At 46.9% G+C, this 21,713-nt stretch overlaps 1 protein-coding gene across 1 annotated transcript in view; it reads right to left on the reverse strand.

The window, feature by feature from the left end:
• ntrk3a (neurotrophic tyrosine kinase, receptor, type 3a) overlaps positions 1-21,713 on the reverse strand; it is a 152,947-nt gene that overhangs the window by 102,771 nt on the left and 28,463 nt on the right. Inside the window, 2 exon segments of the mRNA XM_048973025.1 lie at positions 14,369-14,440; positions 15,317-15,391. Coding sequence (XP_048828982.1) covers positions 14,369-14,440; positions 15,317-15,391 — 147 coding nt within the window.

Below are 21,713 nucleotides of genomic sequence, written 5' to 3' on the forward strand. Positions count from 1 at the left end.
TGGCCAATGAAACATGTTTAATTGCAGCTTAATCAAATCATTGAAGTGGCAAATTCATCAGCAGAAAACAAAAATACAGTCTCCGTCTCTGCTTGGATTTGTGCCAACGCTGGATGCCAGATTGCGGGACGGAGCGGGACGCGGAGATCCTGCATTGTTTCAGAGCACGGACTGCTAGGAACGGGGCTAAATCTCGATTTATGCAAACTGGAGCTTATTAATCTTGCTCTGGGTGCAGGGACATGCGTAATTAATGCTCATTGGGGGCTAATGCCCCCAATGTAGCCTAAACAGAAAAAAATTCAAACAAAAACAGTAAGAGGGGGTGCTGAAATGATGCAGGTGGAATCAAGCCCTCTCTAGCAACCTCTGGGTGATGCGGCCATCTGTGATCACTGGAACTTCTAAAATATGGTTAGTGTAGTTTTTGGTGTATGTTTCCAGGATGCCACTTAGTTTTAGCCGTTTATTAAGAAACTTTGAGGAAGAGTTTGTAATAACATTTACAGTAGATCCGCCTTAGTGCCTTGGCAGCAATTGTTGATTTTTTGCCAGGATGAGCTACCAAGAGTCAAAATGTATTAATTAAAAACAATATATTTTGCAGTCTGTACCGAAATTTAGCTTTGAAGGACTGACTGTGAAGAGAAAAAAATACTGTAGCATTATACCAGCCCATTCCTAAATAGCCCCACCCTAAGAAGCCAATATGGGGCACCTGGTGATCATATGATGCAGGGAACCGAACGCATTAGGCCAGTGGTTCTCGGGACCCACTGCCCTGCTTGTTCTCCAGCTCTCCCTGCCCCACACACTGCTGATTACCTGGATCAGGTGTGTTTAGTCACTCAGAAGCTGAAAGACAGCTGGGACTTGTGTGTGGGGCAGGGATAGCAGGAAAACAAGCAGGGCAGTGGGGCCCGAGGACCGAGTTTGTGAACCACTGCATTAGAGGGAAGCTGCTGGATGGCTACTGCAAGAAGAAACCGGCAGTTAAATCCAACAGACAGGAGGTGCTAAAAGGCACCTAGATCCGACAAACTGAGAACCAAATGCATACTGCTCCTAAGGCCAAGTCCAACCCCATGAAACAAAAGATAATTTTGGTATTTTCTGTATTTTTTATTTTTTTTTTTTAATCCCAAAAGTCATGTATTTCTAATGTCATCACTGCAAACTACAAATGGGTTTTGTTTCAGTGCAGTTTTTTTCCTGGGTAATTTATTTTTTGACCATGACACATGGAAACCCTGTGATTTGAACAGTCCTGTAAGCTGTATCTCCATGCTGCACACAAACCCCGCCAGGGCAGCCTCCGGGGGGCGCTCTTCCCAACACCTGCTCATGCATCGACATCAGGTGCACACGAAAAACCACACACCTGCACCAACAAAGACCCACCCCACTCTTTGCTTGCCCATTACAGATCAGAGGTTTCTCTTTGTGAAACCTCCAGGAATGACTTATGAGCACGACTTCTTGATTCATACAAGGCATACTAATCGGTCTGACTGTAACTTAAGTGTCAGAACACATGTGTTACTACTAATATTTATAATGCTTACAGATAGGTCAGAGGCATATATTAATGTCTGTCCGCTGCCTAGAGCCTTTTGTTTCATGGGTTAGGCTCCACACTACCCTGTACTAGATGCAGGGATACGGATGACGGATGGATGGATTTCATTGATATATCCCAGAAAAGCATTTTCGATCCCGATTAGGTCCTGAAAGGTTAACCGTGAAAAGTGGATCCCAGAGGCCATGGACCACAGCGTCGATGTAGCTGGCCGGCTCGAGCGCACAGTCAGATATCCGGAAAGGGTCGCCTGTGCGTGGCTGTCCCTTCAAGGACACGCGGTGCTGATGAGCGTCCACGCCGAGCACCCAGGCTGGGAGCTTGGTAACTGGGTGCTGGCTGGAATTACCTACACAGACCCCATCGTTCCATATGAGTAGCCAATGAGAAACAGTCTAACACGATTACATGGCATCTCCGCTCACCACGGCGCGGCCCCGCCTTCCCCCTCCTATTTTTAGAGATTCAGGAATCATCTTTCTCTATTCCTATTAAAAACGACAGAATGAGCCGGCAAACCAGGGCGGAATAAGGAATTAAGGCATTTTGTAAATATCAGTGATGTATCGCTGTCCCCATTTAAATAAATTATACTGAGAGCACAGTGCTGAAGGAGGCGGACAATGAGCCGAGACCCCGGGATAGCGTGCATCTGCCAGACAACTTAATGCTTTATTTATAACCTTCTGTATTTTAAGGCCGCGTCTTTTCTGGAGAAATTCAGGCCGATACAAGTGCAGCGCATCTCGTGGGATCTGAACGAGCAAACTGGCGGTCAAACTGCCAGCCTCCGAAGCAGTGACCTGCATACAAAGCCTTCCTCGCAGCACTCTGATCGGGCCAGCGGGGGGGAGGGGTGGTTTCCGGTCTCTCTTTGCCTCCCTTATTATGACCCCCCCCCCCCCCTCCTCACCCCCGGCTCCCTGATTCAAATGCAAAGTAAGCTTCACTGGCCCCTGCTCCTTTAATTCGCATACACATAACAGTAAAAATAATGATGCAATTGATGGGTATTCTGCCCACAATATACAGTAATGTATGGATCATGTGGCTAGCATGCATTGGCTTGTCCTAAATGCATGATAAACAAGCAGACAGTCAGAAACAGAGAGCAGCAGAGGAAGGGAAATGGTTAACGGCCCAGCGCTCCCCCCGCTACCATTCCCTCTCCGCTGGCCCTTTAAATCCCCCATGTCCCCTGCACCTGCGAGCCACACGCTCAACAGGCTAATTAGCAAATAAAAAAGCCTTCCCACTTTCTGCATCGCTGCTTTTTTTGTGGAGGCAATGGTGCCGTTTCTTACGGGGAAATCGCTTTACATATGTGCTCTGAATATTTATTGGACGGGCGAGAAGCAGCACGGCGAGGATTAAGGGTGACATGCTGTACGATCTGGGTCCAGCAGCTACATAAACACAGCTTGTTTTCAACTCACTGGTGTTACAGCGTATGAAGCTACTAATAATGACATCTCATAAAGGAACTTTACCCAGAGCGGCAACGAAGGCACTCAAATTTACGCTGAGGCGTGACATTTTCAAGCGGGCTGCTTTTGTTCAACCCCCAAAAGATCCATATTTTCTGTTAAAAAAGCCCAGAACTGACAGTTTGCTAGCGGTTCCCTTGATTTTCGCTCCCCTGTACCTGAAATTCTCATCTCTGACTGATTGAATGCAAACGAAAGGCAGGCATTGCCTTTGAGCTTGAATCGGTATGGGTGATGTCCGAGTCGCTGTTTCTCTCCCAAAAGATGATATAAAAAAACATCCAAGACTAGGCAAATCAGCAAAGTTTGGCCAGCAAGGACAGGCCCTGCCTGATGAGTCACATAGCATGAGCCTTGGCTTTTTTATTCACAAGATTCTGAAGAGCTCGCAGCCCCTCAACAGCAGCTGAATCACTTGGCTGGAGCGTGTTCCATGCCGGGGTCAGTCACATGAGCAAGCACGTCTAGCCGCCCGCTTTTCTGGCAGGTCGCTGACGAGCGAGGCGGAGGTCTCGCAGATCACAGGACCTGGCGGTGAGCCGCAGTAACCCCCCTTGCCCGCAGGCCCCTCGCTGAGCCCTCCTCCCACTGCCGACGCCTTTGGGCCGTTTCGAGAACATTTCCTAAGCGACAGGACTGGGACAGATGGTTGGGAAGGCGGCGGAGGCGACGGGGGTTTGGCGTGAGGAGCGCCGACAGGTCCCGCCAGCCCGCCCCCGTCCCACCGTCTCCGGAAACAGGGTGGCTGACAGCTCGTCCCCAGCAACTGCTGCGTCCGAACGGAGGCTCCCGGAAATCCTGTCGACACGCGGCGGCAGTGACTCGCTCCATAATCACCCTCAAAATGTTCCCATTCTCACCTCACGGCCCCCATAATTGCGGGGGGAGCTATCTGAAGCCATACGTGACAGCGTTTAAGGGGGGGTGATGAAGGCTGGATCCAGGCGAAAGCCTTGGCGCTCCTGCTGGATATTAGCATTACCCATTCCGGCTCAGTGGAGGCGCCCGCTCAGGAGTTACCAGCCTGCCCAGGAATAAGCGCTAGCAGGCCGGGTTTATAACTCCGCAAAGCTGCCGGGAGCCTGCCGATTGCACACGCAGAAGCCGACCGCAGGTAGTGACCCTGTGCTTCACTTTACCCACCTCAGCTCCGTTTCTGGAGCCTCTTTGGATCGTCCGAGGCAAGATTAGAGCGCGAGGAAACAAGCCTCAGTGGACAGTCGTAAAAAAAACAAGCAGAACCCGCACTCATGCCCTCGTCCTGTGTGCTCTCATATATCGAGACCAAGCTGCCCTGGCCATGTCCCCCCAGACCCCCTCCCCAGAGACAAGTCTCACACTCTCTCATTACATAACAAGAATGGCCACCCCACCCCCCCCAGCCCCATTCTCTGGCATTCCGGGGTTCTAATTAGATCGTTAGCAGAGCATATTTAATTATAGCATGAGCCGATCCGCCTGCATTAAACGAGCACCTGGCAAATGGAGTCGATTATAGAAATCCCAGCACGTAGAAGTCCATTTTGCAAGGACGGCCGGCACATTAGGTTTGTGCCCCTGCCTTGCCCCACCCCACTCCCACCCCGAGATGGGGGGGAATCTTAAAAAGGAATGGCTGGAGTCTAACGATGCAGCTTCACGCACAGCACCGAAATAACATCTGCATTTCCCGTGCATAGAACACAAAAGATGGAAAATGTCAAATATGTGACTGAATGCTGCACAGTGCACACAGCAGGCTGGCGTGTCTCTGGCTGTTGCACGAAGGTCTACGTTTCTTCCATAGCTCCCAGCTCACATCATCCTTCAGCCCCACTGTCTGCCTATCCCAGCCAAATATACATCTTCAATTAGCCGCATTTATTTCAGATCTTGTCCTTGGCCATTAATTTGATCATTGCGACTGATTCAATTAAAATTTGAAAGCCAGTGTAAAAATGTCAGGGAATTTCGATGAGTTGCGCTTCTTTGAAATTCAAATCACACCATGGGGACTCTGACATTAACCGTGAGTTATCCGAGAACGCTGGAACAGCTTTGTTAATACATTGTGGTGCCTGCCTGACTGTGTACAAGCATTTATGTAGCACCGTAAAATAATTAGCAGACAGAGCTATCCAGGCCTCAGTGAGAGATTACAGCCTTCTCTCGTGCGCTTTGGTCCCGCCTGAGTCCTCTACAGATGTCACATCCAGATGTAGGTCATCTTTTTGACAAGCACCGGCGTGACTCACCAGGCTGACCTGCTGTCTGGGACTTCCTGTCAAAACAGCCAATGGTGATCCGGAATTCAATCCTGAGGCGAGCCATTGCTGCTGCCCCAGTGCGGTCCTGGAGAAGCCACCCCTGTTTAACAAGGGCTGGCCTCTCTGCGCAGTGGCACTAATCAGGGCTGCATATTTAGGCCGCTGATTCATTGAGGAGTTCGGCAGGGCCAGCAGGGATTGGTGCCCGGGCCATGTTACGGATGCTGCCTTCATGGTCCTGCTGGAATTCTTTGGCCATTGACTGGCCGCCAACCGCAGGGTGTGCAAACTATTTTTAAATTAGGAGCTGATTACAAATGATGATGGGTATTCAGCCCCCGCAGGTTTTAAAAAATTTTTTTTTTGCTTCTATTTCTTGCAGATAAACAATATTCATATTTAATATGACAAATATTATGGCTTCTATTTTTAAAAGATATGCAAATAGATTACACAACTAATTAGTTGTGGGGACCTTTGGCAACATGGAATGCTAATATTTTGATGATTATATTCACCTGGCTCCGTAACACATGCATTTGACGGGGTTCAGTCACGTGAAATAAATGTTCTTCGGATAATTGCAGGATGAACGTTCTGGGTTAGAGTATTAACTTTGCCGTAACAGAGAATCCAGGGACTGAAGAACTAGTTAATCAGAAGGATACGCAATGTCTGTCCTCAAAGGGAGCACATGGTGGGGAGTCTCACGCATTCCAGGCTAAAGGTTCCAATCCTCCCTGTGTGGTGTGGGTGTCCCCCTTTTAAGGTGCGTTGTTAGGCCCCATGCTGCATGGTGCAGGCTGCAACCCTCTACTACAGCAGACATAATCTATAGTCACACTTGCAGCATATTCTGGACAACACTAATTCATATGTTTCATCATGATTTTTCCACCGTATGAATTATGGTAATTCTCCTGCCGGAGGTTTGACAACCAGCTGGGGAGACTCACAATATGGGCCCCCCTATGGCAGATATACACCTTTTGTCTGACATGTCGTAATGGAGCCTGAGAAGTGAAGGTCCAGCCGCCAATCCATTCGTCTGCTTGGAACCCCACAAATAACTCAGTCCCAAAAGAGGAGGGCCAGAGGTGCCCTGACACCTGAAGGACACTCCTGAATTAGATGTGGCTTTTGGAGGGCCCTGCACCCCCCATCATCCTCGCTGAGCGGGGTGGCCGGCTGTCACAGCTCCTGATGAATCGCGGCTGGGGGAACCGGGCCTGGGTCAGCACGGCGCGGCGCCGACTGGGCCATGCGGGTCAGCCTCCGCCAGCCTCCCCATCTGCTATTGTCAGCACTGGCCATCAGCCACAAGTCCTGGGACCCCCCAGTGCGTTGGGGCGGAGCGTTTGATGTCGAGTTCTTTCATGACACGGTAACACCAGGATGTCCAGGCCAGGGGCGACAGATATCACGCTGGCCAGCTAAGCCTGGGGGGTGTGAAGTCAAGAATTGGGGGTGCTATTGATCAGTGTCAGGCCGGATGACGCATTTTTCCGAGGGGAGCATTTGCGTTCTGTCGCATGTAGGGGGAGGGGATTTCGCAGGGGGGCACTAACACGAGAGGATGACTTGCACAGACCCCATTGCGCTCTGCACTGAAGACCATGAGGAGTGACGTCATGGCAAAGCTCGACTCGCCCCCTCGGCATGGAGAAAGCATTAGCCTCTGCCGGGAATGAATACAGACGGAATGTCCGGAGTGCTCTGTAAGGAAAAGACAGCAGCCCAAAAAGCCGGGAATCCTAAAGGCAGAGCAGCTTCCCGCCTTGAAGTATCAGGTCAAAGTGTCTGTGCAGCTCTGATAAATCAAGGGAAACAGCACTGTATCCCCGCAGCCTGCTGCCCCACAGCCTGCTGCCCCACACCCTGTTACCCCACTGCCACACATCTGGCTGCTCTCCTGCCCCACACCCCACTACCCCACAGCCTTCTTTCCCCACACTCGACTACCCGGCTGCCTTCCTGCCCCATGCCCGATAAGCCCTGCTGCCCCGCTGCCTCGCTGCCCTCCTGCCCCATATCCGACTACCCTGCTGCCTCACTGCCCTACACCTAGCTGCCCGGCAGCACCATCCTTCCGCTCATGTTCCCACCACACTCAGCACATGTTACTAGTGCCTGAATCTTGGGACTCAAGCCTATTCTCTCACACATTGCATGTTCCAGGGGCTCCAAAGCCCCCCCCCAGCTGCATCCTTTGTTGTCTAGCTGTCTAGCCTCCTGCCACTGAAGACACCAAGCTCGGAACGTGGTGGCATGTTATTTTTTTCCCTTTAGCTTTTGGGAGCTTTTATCTTTTTGCAAGGGAATTTCTCTAAAAAACACAGGGGACAGTAAAACGCTCCTCGAAGCTCCTGCAGGAGGTCCAGCAGGTGGTCATGCCGCCGGAGAAGGTCCATCCACAGCAGATTCATAACAGCAGTAGTATCCTGTGAGCTCGCGCCAACCTCATGAAAAAATCCTCCAGATCACATTTCTACCCCCCCCATTGGGCTCCTCTTGGACTGTGCCAGTGGTTTGCATGACTAGGGGGTGTTTGGGAGCTCGTTATCCTGCGTTTGGGGGAAGGGGGTACTTTCCCTGCATGCCTTTCCGCTTATGGGTGTCTCCCGTTCTGGGTTGTCTTTGGGGTCATGCCGGGAATCCCACTGCTCACATCAGGTAGTCCCCCCACCAGTGCCACTGTTCACACACAGGTCCTTGATACCCCCTGTCCTTCTGGAAAGCTGTCCTTGGACTGACTCCCCCCTTCCAAACCTCTGCTGACAACGTGGATGTAGAGTTTATTTTCTCATCCTTTTGTAGCCATTTTACTGGAAATCCTAGTCAGACTTAGAAAGAGAGCCTGTGTCCCAAAGGATCCGGCCAACGCCTATGCTGCACACTCTGGTTCTATAGGCATGATGGAACTACAGCGCAGGAGCCACTCTGTCAAAGCCACCTCACCCTGGATTGAAGAGCTCCCAGCCGGCTGAGCACAGCACCCTCAACATTACTAACCCATCACAGAGCCGCTCGACAAGAGTCTCCACCGCTAAGCAGAGCGTGGACAGCCTGCGATACACACACACATATATACAAGCACACTCACTCTCACACAGAGCACACATGACACTCCTCCATCTCTGATGTGACATCACTCTCCACATATACCCGCACATAGTGATATCGCTCCCCACACACACACCCGTGCATCGCCATGACATCACTCCCCACTCCCGTGCTCGCCATGTCCCTCCCCCCACACATCTGCATCGCCGTGACATCACACTCCACACACATTTGCGTCACCATGATGTCACTCATCCTACACACCCGTGCATCACCATGACGACACTCCCTACTCCCACATCGCCAAGATGCCACTTCCCACACCCACGTCGCCTTGATGTTGCTCTACCCACACTTGTGCATCGTCATGTCCTTCCAAACACCTACATCCCCATGAAGTCTCTTCCCACACTTGAATATTGCTATGACATCGCTCACCACATACATCTGCATCACCATGACATCACTCACCATTTGCATCCAAACATCACCATGACGTCGCTCACCCCGCACATCACCATGATGTCACTACCCACATACCCGCACATTGCCACGACATCACTCCCCACACAGCCGCACGTCCCCACGTCATCCTTCCCCACACACCCACACGTCATCACAACATCACTCCCCACACAGCCGCACGTTACCACATCAGTAGTGATTTCTGGAAGGAGTAACCTGTAAAATCCAGATGGCGAGCCAGCCGGCAATGTTTCCAGAGCTAGAAAGCAGCCCTTCGCTGACAGAGGGAGTTTTGTGCTCATAAAAGTGGAGAACATGGTCCCTCTCTCCAGAGAAAAGGGAAAAACACGCTCCTTTATAGAAGGCCACATTAGCAGTGTTATTACTGCTCCGTTACCAGTGGTGATCTACAGGAATGTGCACATCAGCATCTACAAGAACCGATCAGTGAACAAAGAAGAGTGGAAATGTGCCTTTGCTTCCTCAGCTCGGGAGGGCTTAGCCACATTTCTGATGTGCCCCAGTCTACCAGGCCCGGCAAATGACGTTCCACACGAACTCTCATCTTGCTCACCTAACAGTGTAATCAAATACCATTTCTAGAACCTGCCACCCCCATTGGGGTGGACCCCACTGCCACTTTGAGCAACAAGTGCTCAGTGCTGGTAACTCTCCTGTGTTTTCTACTACGATCTTTATTGTTTTTTTTTTTTCATTGCAGAGGCAGAGATAAAAATTTACGCCAACTCTTCGTCTTTTTATGGAAAAGGCATAAGGACTTGAAGCCACTGATATATCGCTGATACATCTTTGAGGAAAACTCATAACGAGAACTTTAAGGCTGGATTTATAATATCTCCTCGAGAGCCACGGCTGGATTTTGCCTTTTGTGTTACTATGGTGATGCATCATATATCCTACAGTATGTTTGCAAATGCGTCAGGTAATGAAAGCCAGCTAGCCCTGATTGCACTGCTAGGGAAAACAGGGCCAGCTGGGTAGATTTCAGAGGAAAAGTTGTGCTCCTGCTGAGGTGCCCATTTCTTAGCTTAAGGTTATGTTTGCTGTGTTCTTTTGAGCTTTTGCATTAGATTTTTTTCCCGCTTTTTCTTAGGCTGAAAAAAACGTAAAACCCCATTTACGGTAGGTATCATTTTAATGTCTGTCTTGTTTTAACTCAGTCCTATGCCACTTCTTACATAGACATAAAGCGATGCTGAGCAAATTGGTAAATTCCAATCTGCAGGCTGCTTACAGATGTGCAAATAGACTCCTAGAAAGCACATTAATCGGCACATGCTAGCGGATTTTTCACCCTTTGTTTCTTTCTATTAAAAATAAATCATGTTATTTTACTAGTCAGCCTGGTGCCATTAGAAAGCAGAAGAGAAATCCATCAATGGGAGAACATTAAAACTCATGGTCTCCTAACCCTACACAAGGAATGAAGGGAATCACATCTGTCACAACCATGTTGTTGTGGTTCTATTCACCACCCCAACCAGATCTTCTTTTGCTATTTCTCTAATAACGCTAATAAGCTTGATATCGCTGCAGTGTTCTGGCATAATTTGAGTAATCAAACGCATTGTTTATTCCGAGTCTTACATGACAAAATCAATTAATTGTTTTTGATGTATATATCTACTGACAGCATTCATAAGTGCGGTCAGTGGCGTCCCTGGGAGACTGACTTTAAAACAATGCGATTTCTGCACTAAACCCAGGAGCCAGACCATTGATGGAGTGACTGCGAATCATCTTGGACACAAATGCTCAGTCAAAGCTTCAGGGGCCAAAGAGCACCTCGAAGGAATCAGGCCGGGAGGCGAGGGAGGAGCCGGCCCTGCAGGCCAGCGTCAGAGCAGAAGCTGGGGCACGTCAGCGCGGATGAAAGGCTTAACGACAATGACATTCACTCACCCCTAGGGGGGAGTGACCTTTACGGCTCCATGGCGACGGCGGCTCCTTGAGATTTATCGCCCCCCCATCCCGGTATGAGGATTAAAACAAAAGAAAATCTGTCGTTCGCAACAGTAACCTTGCCTTCACCACACTCGGAAAATGACACATCAAAGCTTTGGCGGACGGCAAAGATCAAAAAATGCGTAGTCGAGAGACTGAAAGCTGCCCTTTATCTGTTCGTTCCTTTGCCTTTTATCAAAAGCATTTAAAAACAAATTTCTATTGGTGCAGAGAAGAAAAGTGGCACATGTGCACAGTGCTGGCGGAGCTCTCGAGCTGTGCCTGCCAGCCGGCGTCAAGGGACGCGCGGGATCCTTACAGGCGACGGCTGCCTCTGCTACTGCGAGACCGGTCGGAATTAATTAAAAAGCCGTCGCTGAAAGCCAGCGTCTGGAGAAACGGTTACCGAAACAGATAACACGGGATTCAAGTGCAATCGCTCGCTAAGCCGAGCGTGTGTAATGCAAAGAGACTCTTACAGGAAGAATCACGCCTGTAATCGGATTTTCAGTAGGGTACAGTATATGTGGGCAACAGCAGGGTGGAGCACATGTGACACACAGTACTGTAGTGTACAGTACGTGTAAGGTAGTGTGAGGTTTATGTAGAATACAGTACAGTATGGTACACTGCAGGTAAGTTACGGTACATATAGGGTAGTATGAGGTTTATGTAGAATACAATAGAGTATGGTACACTGCAGGTAAGTTACAGTACATATAGGGTAGTATGAGGTTTATATAGAATACAGTACAGTATGGTACACTGCAGGTAAATTACAGTACATGTAGGGTAGTATGGGGTTTATGTAGAATACAGTACAGTATGGTAAACTGCAGATAAGTTACAGTACATGTAGGGTAGTATGGGGTTTATGTAGAATACAGTACAGTATGGTAAACTGCAGATAAGTTACAGTACATGTAGGGTAGTATGAGGTTTATATAGAATACAGTACAGTATGGTACACTGCAGGTACGTTACAGTACATATAGGGTAGTATGAGGTTTATATAGAATATAGTACAGTATGGTACACTGCAGGTAAATTACAGTAGATGTAGGGTAGTATGGGGTTTATATAGAATACAGTACAGTATGGTAAACTGCAGATAAGTTACAGTACATGTAGGGTAGTATGGGGTTTATGTAAAATACAGTACAGTATGGTACACTGCAGGTACGTTACAGTACATATAGGGTAGTATGAGGTTTATATAGAATACAGTACAGTATGGTACACTGCAGGTAAATTACAGTACATGTAGGGTAGTATGAGGTTTATGTAGAATATAGTATAGTATGGTACACTGCAGGTAAGTTACAGTACATATAGGGTAGAATGAGGTTTATGTAGAATACAGTACAGTATGGTACACTGCAGGTAAGTTACAGTACATGTAGGGTAGTATGGGGTTTATGTAGAATACAGTACAGTATGGTACACTGCAGGTAAGTTACAGTACATATAGGGTAGTATGAGGTTTATATAGAATACAGTACAGTATGGTACACTGCAGGTAAATTACAGTACATGTAGGGTAGTATGGGGTTTATATAGAATACAGTACAGTATGGTAAACTGCAGATAAGTTACAGTACATGTAGGGTAGTATGGGGTTTATGTAGAATACAGTACAGTATGGTACACTGCAGGTACGTTACAGTACATATAGGGTAGTATGAGGTTTATACAGAATACAGTACAGTATGGTACACTGCAGGTAAATTATAGTACATGTAGGGTAGTATGAGGTTTATGTAGAATATAGTACAGTATGGTACACTGCAGGTAAGTTACAGTACATATAGGGTAGAATGAGGTTTATGTAGAATACAGTACAGTATGGTATAGTGCAGGAAAGTTACAGTACATGTAGGGTAGTATGGGGTTTATGTACTGTAGAATACAGTACAGTATGGTAAACTGCAGGTAAGTTACAGTACATATAGGGTAGTATGAGGTTTATGTAGAATACAGTACAGTATGGTACAGTGCAGGAAAGTTACAGTACATAGAGGGTAGTATGGGACTTATTTAGAATCCAGTACAGTATGGTGCACTGTGGGTAAGTTATAGTACACGTAGGGTACAATAGGGTTTATGCAAAGTACAGTACAGTTCAGTGCAGTTAAGATTGTAGATGTAGGGAATATGGGGTGATTGTAGAGCACAGTATTTTAGAGTGCAGTACAGTGATGTACTACACAGAGCACAGTGTGGTATAATAGGATACAGAACACATGCAGTATGGATTGATAACAGTAAATACAGGATATAGGGGAATACTGGACAATACATAAATAGATGGATGTCTGCAGCAGGCTGACAAATCCCTGACACATGCTGTAAGATGCCAGAACTCTCACTTAGGGTCCTTTCCAGCCCAAGAGCAAGGTGTGCTGGTCTGGTGCCTGAACTCTCTGAGGGGGCAGCAGACTGCACCCATGTACCCCTATGAATTCCCCAGCACCCAAAAAATAAACTTTACGCATGTGTCCCCCCACCAAGCACACCATCCCATCCACAACACAGGGAAGGAGGGTCTTAAAATTTGCTGAATACCGGCATTAACACCTTTACAACACTGTCAGAAATACTCCAAAGCTGCGTGTCATAACTGCTTACGAAAGATTATGCCGCCAGTCACAATACCTGTGTCAGCTTCTGTAACTCGTCAGACAGCAAAACGACTCGCCCTCATTGCACTTTGGGCTGTGTAAGTAGATATGGCATCTTCCACGTTCCGAGTAGTTTCCCCAATTATGCTTGTTATAATATTATTTCCCAGTTCATTAGTGTAAATAAGAGTAGTCCAGCCCCATTTGTTGACTCAACGATTCTGCTTCCCACTCGTCCACCAAACATGGACAAAAACAGGTAGACAAAAACACAAAGAGACAGCTGGAGTGATTTTGCCACATGATGGACAGCTAAGATTGCAGATATTAGCTCTCAGGTAACAGTGTGCAATTCGTTCTCCTGCAATATTTATCCTGGTAGCATTGGGAAACAGCTGACTGTCACATGACGAGACGGCATTTTCGGCTGCCGTATGGGTTTTAAAAGCAAACACCCATTTTATTCCAAACACAAACGGTGGAGTTGTCTTCAACGTCAAACGAGCCGGGTATAGGGCTGAGCCAATTTATTAAGATAAATAACTCCGTTCGGGAGGATCACATCCATCGTAGAACTCTCAAGATTACTCATTTGACTGCCAATGCATGTAGGGGCAGGATAATGCCGAAGAGGGGGCTGTACTGATTCGTATGAAGGTCAGCCCACCCCCGGGTCCCAAGCCAACCAAGATTACACTTCTTCTTGTACTTCCTAACTACTAGAGCTACTCTCCTTCCGAATCTGTCTGTTGAAGCACCTGCTTTAGTAGAGTCTCCAGAGAGCTGGTTGAATGGCGGTATCACCCGTCCCACCGATACCTCACAGCTGCTCCCTCAAGATTTCTCACAGGCTCAGGAGGGGAACAGAGACGCTTACAGAAGGGAAGTAGAGCGTGGTATCTGAGGTATACCAGCCTCATTCTGCCTGGGTCACATACTTACATGTAACGCAAGTGGGGGTTCTGTGCGAAGGCTCGCGGCTGGATCGTCTGCAGGTTCGATCTCATGATTGTCCTGAAAGACAGCAGCACACGTCAATATCAGGTTACACCGTACAGTGTTACGCGTTGGTGAATTCCCACAGCAATGTCAGGTTACACCACACGGTGTTAAGCCATAGTGAATTCACCCAAACAAACATTTAGGTGCACTGCATGACAAGGAAGTAAGGTTAAGATTATAACACTGGCGGAATTTATAGTTTCAGTGCTTAGATGTATTGGTCTGAGCTGCCTTTATGTGGACATAATCTGTGATGATATGTTACGCTAACTTTATCCTCAATTCTGTAATGTCTGTATTTTCATGGAGATCTTTATGGTGCAGAACATTGTCATACTACATGGTAACTGCTCACTGCTTAAAGTTGCATTTCAGTTAGTGCCAACAGGGAGATCTGGACAGAACAAGCACCCTGTAGGGTTAATAGTTCAATTCTGTTTCATCTACAGAAATCTGTAAAGGACGTTTTTATATATAAATTTCCTGAAAAATATAACCCGACCAGAACTGAATGCTAATGATAAGGGGTGGAGAGGTAAAGTCTCAGATCACTGTCACAGAAGAGGGGGGTGCTGACAATGTGAGCAGGCCTTAAGCTCCCCATTCAGTTTGAAGAGAGACATGGGGCGACCACGTAAGGCAGAAACTGGCCGGGGGGCGGCTGACAGCCTGACCAGCAGCCTCCATTTGGAGACATGCTTGTACAACTGGGAAACATGCAATTCCAGAAAGACAAAACTGCAGTGAGGAGAGTTCTGGGTGCAGGGTGACCGTGACATACGCAGGCAGCAACTCCCAGCAAGATTTTAGGTGTGCTGCTGGGATCTCACAGGCAGGCTGGCGTATTAGGGCCGGGTGGGGAGGTACAGTGCTGATGCTTGTACTCACAGCCTCTGAAGTCCTGTGTACAGCTCCATGTCAACGTCCTTCAGCGTCTGCAGGCCTGTCCAGTTCTCTATGTGTCTGAGGAAGAGACAGAGAGATGCGGTGAGGGACTGGCCATGCGGCACGTGCAACCCTGCCTCAGTCTGACACATCTGCTGTCCCCACCTTACCATGTGCTTCTTATATGTGACCAATCACCACGAAATGAGTCTTAAGTCGCAATGGTAGAAATACACCCATAAGACTCATTTCGTGGTGATGGGTCACATATCTTCATTCAGATTGACAACATCTCACTAAAATCCGTTCGTTGCAAGATGATTTTTCAGTAAGTGTTTAAAGGTTAAAACCATGCATGTTAAGAATGCTAAATAAAGGTGTAGTCCATGTGTGTTCTGTCTCATGTTCTGCAGGTTTGTACCATTAAATCATTTAGTAGACACACAGCACGTATACTGTACAGGCTGCCTAGACCCGGTTTCCAGAACGTTCCACCCTGTTTTAGGAGCAGATGATGCACACTGCCAATTAATGATAAATAGAAGCAAGACTCATTTAAGATGACATGTTTCTTAATGATTCTTTAATCAACAACCTGAAGTGGAGAAGCATACTGAACACAACAGCTGGGTTTGGACAAGGACAGTGTGTTATAAACAGCCACCAATTTTACACCCCCGAACACTGATACTAATAAACATTCTGGAGCACTGCCTTTGCTGCCTGTGAGTAATACAGTAACACGCCAGTTTACACAAACCTTTTAATACTGCCTTGGATTATGTAGGTGGAAATGAACTCATTTACATACAATCTGCAGCTGAAAATGTTCTCCTTATTGCCTTAATTAACTGTGATCTGGAAGTCCTCTCTGGTTGTTCTGGTACACAATCTGGCGTGTTTACGGGGGAAAAGGCGACCCGCTGTGCTCCTCCAAACGCAGCCGCTCCTCAACATGTGACATCTGGGATTCTCACTGCATTTTTGCTAATTAGCAAATTGTATTTCAGAATGAAAATGATTGGCTGGAACTGCTATTGTTGAATCAATGGAGTAGAATAAGGAGTGGGCAGACCACGCCTCGCATTCCCTCCCCCCACTGCTGCAACGGAAGTCTGCATGGGCTTCCGTTGCACGTGTGTCGCCTTCCTGCCTCGTGCTGCGTGCTTCCTGGGATACACCTTGGCTAACATGACACCCCTGTGTCACAGGAGCAGCTATGGGAGGCATCTGCATGGTCTGAACGAACACCAAGCACCTGTGTTCATCATTATAATCACTTGTGTTCTTACTCCAAATTCTAAAAACACCACATTAAGGTTTGATGACGTCTACCCAATTGGCATAATACAATGTCAACAGTCAAAAAATTGCAATAGACGATAACATGGGGGCAGTGGGTTGTCTTGTAAAGGTGCCATCATTTTATACAGCCTCTTTTGCACTTTTTAATGACCATTAATAAATTCATTAAGTGCTTCATTACAATGAATTTATTACTGTTTCTATTTCTTGCACATTTGAGTCCATTCACAGCCCATCTTTGCCTACTCATCTCATTTTTTACTTTTCCTCTAAATGCACTTATGGAAAATGTTGGGTACAAATTTTTCCAGCTACAAATCCAGACCAAGAGCACTCAGCTGGGTGGTAGAAATAAAATCTGGACCTGAGTCTGGATGTGTAACTTCTGGACCTAAAATGGCCAACACTGCTTATTCACTCAAAACAGCAGGTTTAAATACTGAAGTGTGCGATTTGGGAGTCATGACTATGTTCACTATGCCAGAGACGTTTTAATGTCGTTGATAGACTCGGTCACTAGAAAAGGTACTGTAGCCTAAAAAGTGTGGAAGGTGGGATGAGGAACAACTTCATTGCTTTCTTTCAACTTATAGTACAATTTCTTTGGTCTTTAATGGCTATTATTAATAAATCAGGAAAAAAGTAAGCAATTACTTGAAGTTGCTGAAGTCCAGCTAGGCAATTAGCCTAAAGAAGAGCTGCTCAAATACAATATAGAAAATCAGGATTATGAAGCCAGGATGTCGCAATAAATCAGCAGGAGTTTCCTCTAGTCATTACAATATTAATAATTGATTGATTATATTTTTAACATGAAAAATTCTCAGTTAATGTGCAGGGTGAGAACGGATGAAAAAGGGTTAATAACAATATAATGATTAGTAATTACTTGATAAGACACAGCAGAGAATGGGGGAGTTCATCCCGTAGGTAAGTTTTAATCCTCAATTACACCACAATACAAATAAATCTCGATGCTGGCTCGGCCTAAGGATGTCTGTCAGCCATTGGTGATGGAATCATCCCCCAGCCCAAGCCTACACCGGATGACCACGCCCGGCCCAGCTAACAGCCTAAAGCCCGCCAGCTCTCTCATAGGGAGCACCGCTCTCCTCCCGGCGATGGTCTCCCAGCAGACGGTGCAGCCTCCGTCTCTCGGCTGCATTATGACGGAGTAGCGCAGCAGTTCATGTGAAGTAATGAAAAACGAGACGCCGAGCTCCGCGCTACATTAGCAGGGCCTTAATTTCCCATGAGGGGCACCGCGCCTCCCACAATCACACACAGGGTGGAAAGGCAGAGGACCAGGGGAACGTTGTCCTAACCTGCCCTAGCATCAGACAGCGATCACGCAGAAAAAGGCACCATAGAGAGAGGCAAAATGGCCGCATTTTAGACACATGGTCTCCTGGGAAAAGCTGGCACTCTGGTCCGGGCTACCTTGGTAGGTGTGTCAGTGAAGCACGTCATTACTCCATGAGGCCCGCCTCCCTCTCCATCCAGCCATTTCTGGATGATTTACAGCTTTGTTTAAATCGTCTCAGTGCAATTAGACCCATTTCAATGGGACAGTGGTTAATGAAAGAGAGCAGCTCTGGACGTCCCCGAAGTGCCCTCGAGAGGGGGGCATAAAACCCCTTTTTTTTGGCTTTTGTTTTTTGTTGATCTTGTCGGAAATCCAGCCACTGTTTGGGGCATCTCCATGGGGAGGATGTGGAAGCGCATGGCAGTGAATCCCGGCCACTGCAAGAGATCCATCCTCTCCAGCTGGCAGGGGCGCCCCAGCTGGCAGCTGTATGGATACGGATACAGTCATGTGACCTCAGACTTCGCTGTCCAAGAGGCATCCTGCTAATGTACCACGCCGTAAAAGCTCCAAATGAGAAATCTGCCAGGGCAACAAAACAATGAACGGACCTCAATGGGCAGAGCTTGCACTGTGACTTTTTCCAGCCAACAGTGATCACAAACCTCATAGAGTCAGCTGGGGTCCTCTGCATTTTGATGCCGATTGTCCCCACTCTGGGCACACGCATGCAGGGAGACATGCACATGCACACACACACACACCTCCAGACATAGGCATAGCACGCGGTCGGCCGCCATCTGTTAGTGGGGCCGGGTTTTTAGCACCATCCTCAAATATTGACAGCACAGCACAAATCCAAGCAGACCCCATTTACGTGCCCCTTCTGTTCCCCATTAGGCCGCTGAGGCTCCTGATTCAGGGATGGAGACCTTAATCTCTTCACGCCGTTACGCAGAATCCCAAACGCCTGCTAACAAAGCTCCCATCTATCATCCGGAATATGTCCGATGCCGAATCGCACTAGGAAAATCAAGGAAAGCTAACTGCTGACGACATCTGGTCAGATGACTGGCAAAAAGAGCATCTTCACACACACCCCCGCTCACGCACAGAGTAACAAGGTGCCCACACGCTCGGCGATGAAGAAATACTAATGGCACCAACAGCCTGGAGGGAGAACACACCATATATATGTCATGAGGGAAGACAGATGAACCAGAAGCTGGGTCCAAACCTCCAACAATTGTTATTTAAACACGTAGAGATACATGCGGTCAATTCAAATCAGATTTACGGCAAATGAAAACATATTCTCTCTCCTGGGAATACCGCAATCATTTTCTTGGCTCATATAACTGACGAGGACGACACACATCCACTCACTTCACAAAGCGAACACATGGCAATTACAGACCATTTAAAGATTGTGGACTTCGACAGATGCCGAAGAATGACAACTTGAGGTGGAAAAGCAGCACATGTGAGAGCTGAAGGAACCCAGGGTCCTGCACGTCCTCCAATCAAACCCTCAGTGACTAACAAAGGAAACAGAAAAGTTTACCTGACTGCTGCAGTCACTTCTGACTTCCTCTCCGCTACTAGCCTAATTGACCAATTGACAAATTGACCATGTGATCGATTGATCAATCGACCTTCTAAGTGGCTTAATTGAGCAGGAGAGTCTCTGCAGTGTGAAAAGGGCCTCCACCCCCACTACTCCCAGGAACGCTGTCTGCACTGTTTATTCCTAATGGCTAAAGCAGTGGTCACCAACCCTGCTCCTGAAGATCGGCCACCCTGCATATCTTAGGCGCAACCCTTTATTTAACATACCTGATACAGATTTTCAGGTCTTTCAATAGCATCTCACTATTAGAGGCTAATTTTAGCTTTAACATGGCTGGCTGCAATACGTACCTGTATCAGGTCATTTTTGGCTGCACCTAAGCTCTCTAGGGTGGTAGATCTCCAGGAGCTGGGCTGGTGACCACTGACCTACAGCATAGTCCTATGTCCAATGGCCGTGACAGACCCTCCCCAACACACACACTCACACACACTGTTCCTTCAAAGCTTCTCGGTGCTACTGAGGTATGATTCTGACAAGAAGCATAACCCAGCTGGTTCAAAGGGGCCCATGGGTTCAGTGCACCCAGAAAAGGGTGTTTTCCTGTGCTCACAGCCAGGCCAAACATAGGGGCGGGTTGCCAACGAGTGGAAACGTGCCCGTCCTTCATGCATGTGATGCACTGGTATGCAGTGGCTAATCTAACCCTGCAGAGTTACAGAGTGTTACCTCAATGCTAACGAAAGATACAACACAGACAGCTCTGCCTGTGCTACCAAGCCACTCCGGGATATCATTCCAAGAACGTGGAGAACCTCAACAATAGAGTGAGGCACTGCAGGCTCCACCCAACGCAAGCAATAAAGACTAAATTATCCTCATGTCTCAGGAAGACGCATCTAGTTCTAGTCATGTCTTTTCTCAGGTCCGATGGAGCTTGTTCTGTTCGTCACCACATTCTCATTAGAAGCAGATCAGAGGTGGAAAAAAATCTTTTGAGGACCAGCTTTGTTCCCATAATCTGCAGATGACCTCTCATAGCATTATGCATTAATGCGTATCTATGATCTTAAGATGGCCTCTCTCCGCGATGCAGAATAAAGAGTGTGTATATGTCAGGGATAAATGTATGTCCTACCTATACAGCCACATCATACAGCAAGTTATTTTATAAATATACCGCAGGCTTTTACCTAAAGAATGCAAGTACTCCTGTCTTTTTTATCATTTATATTATTAACATTCATATTACTGACAGTTTTATTCTCAGCAGTCTTTTGTCTACCAGGCACTTTTTTATGCCTTAAATTTGCATCTGTGTTAATATGAAGACAATTTTATATATATATATATATATATATATATATATATATATATGCGCATAAGTTAGTAACACTTCTCACTTTTCTTACTGTACGAGCAGAACTCGATTTTTGTATATGAATGTTTTATATGCATTCGTATTCATATTTGATTGTATATACACACAGTGTGGCTTCACAGCTCCTTGTCATTTCCATCATGTCCATAAGGGACTATACATACACGTTTTTAAAGTGGACAGGAAGCACTATGTTTACTATATTTCCACCGTAAACCCGCTGCGGCGGAAACGAAGGACCGCTGGCCAAAGTGAACATTTACCCTGCTACTAAACCTACCGACGAGTCTGGAGGTAGGCATGTGTGTACTGACTAAAAATGTTAATGCACTCGAAGACATATATTCTGCTTTTAATACCTTGTACATATTGCTCTCGAACACCTTGGTTAATGATAAATAAAAATTATTTAGCTTAATGTATCTAATATATCAGCTACATTATGGGTAAAACCCCGACTTACTTAATGCTTACCCATTATTTAAAAGTGGATTTTGTTTAGACAGGCTAAACAGGACCGTGAAGTATGACTTGACTAGAAGTGCATTACTTCTATAAGTAATTTCGATATTTACTCACTGACCACAAGTCCTGGTCCTCAGCCTGATGCACTGTGGTTGTCTAAGGGATTTGTGTCGATTTCTTTGTTTTTATACTTTCCGTTAAGTAACGTTTGTTAGAATTAAGGAACGTAATTGCGCATTGATTTCCTGCTGTGATTCGCCTGGCTGGTACTACTTGTGAGGTTACAGAAAATTAATCAACTCCCATCAGATTTGTGAATTGGGGAATATATATATATATATATATATATATATATATATATATATATATATAT

This window comes from Brienomyrus brachyistius, chromosome 13 (assembly GCF_023856365.1).
Source record: "Brienomyrus brachyistius isolate T26 chromosome 13, BBRACH_0.4, whole genome shotgun sequence".
NCBI classification, from domain to species: Eukaryota; Metazoa; Chordata; class Actinopteri; order Osteoglossiformes; family Mormyridae; genus Brienomyrus; species Brienomyrus brachyistius.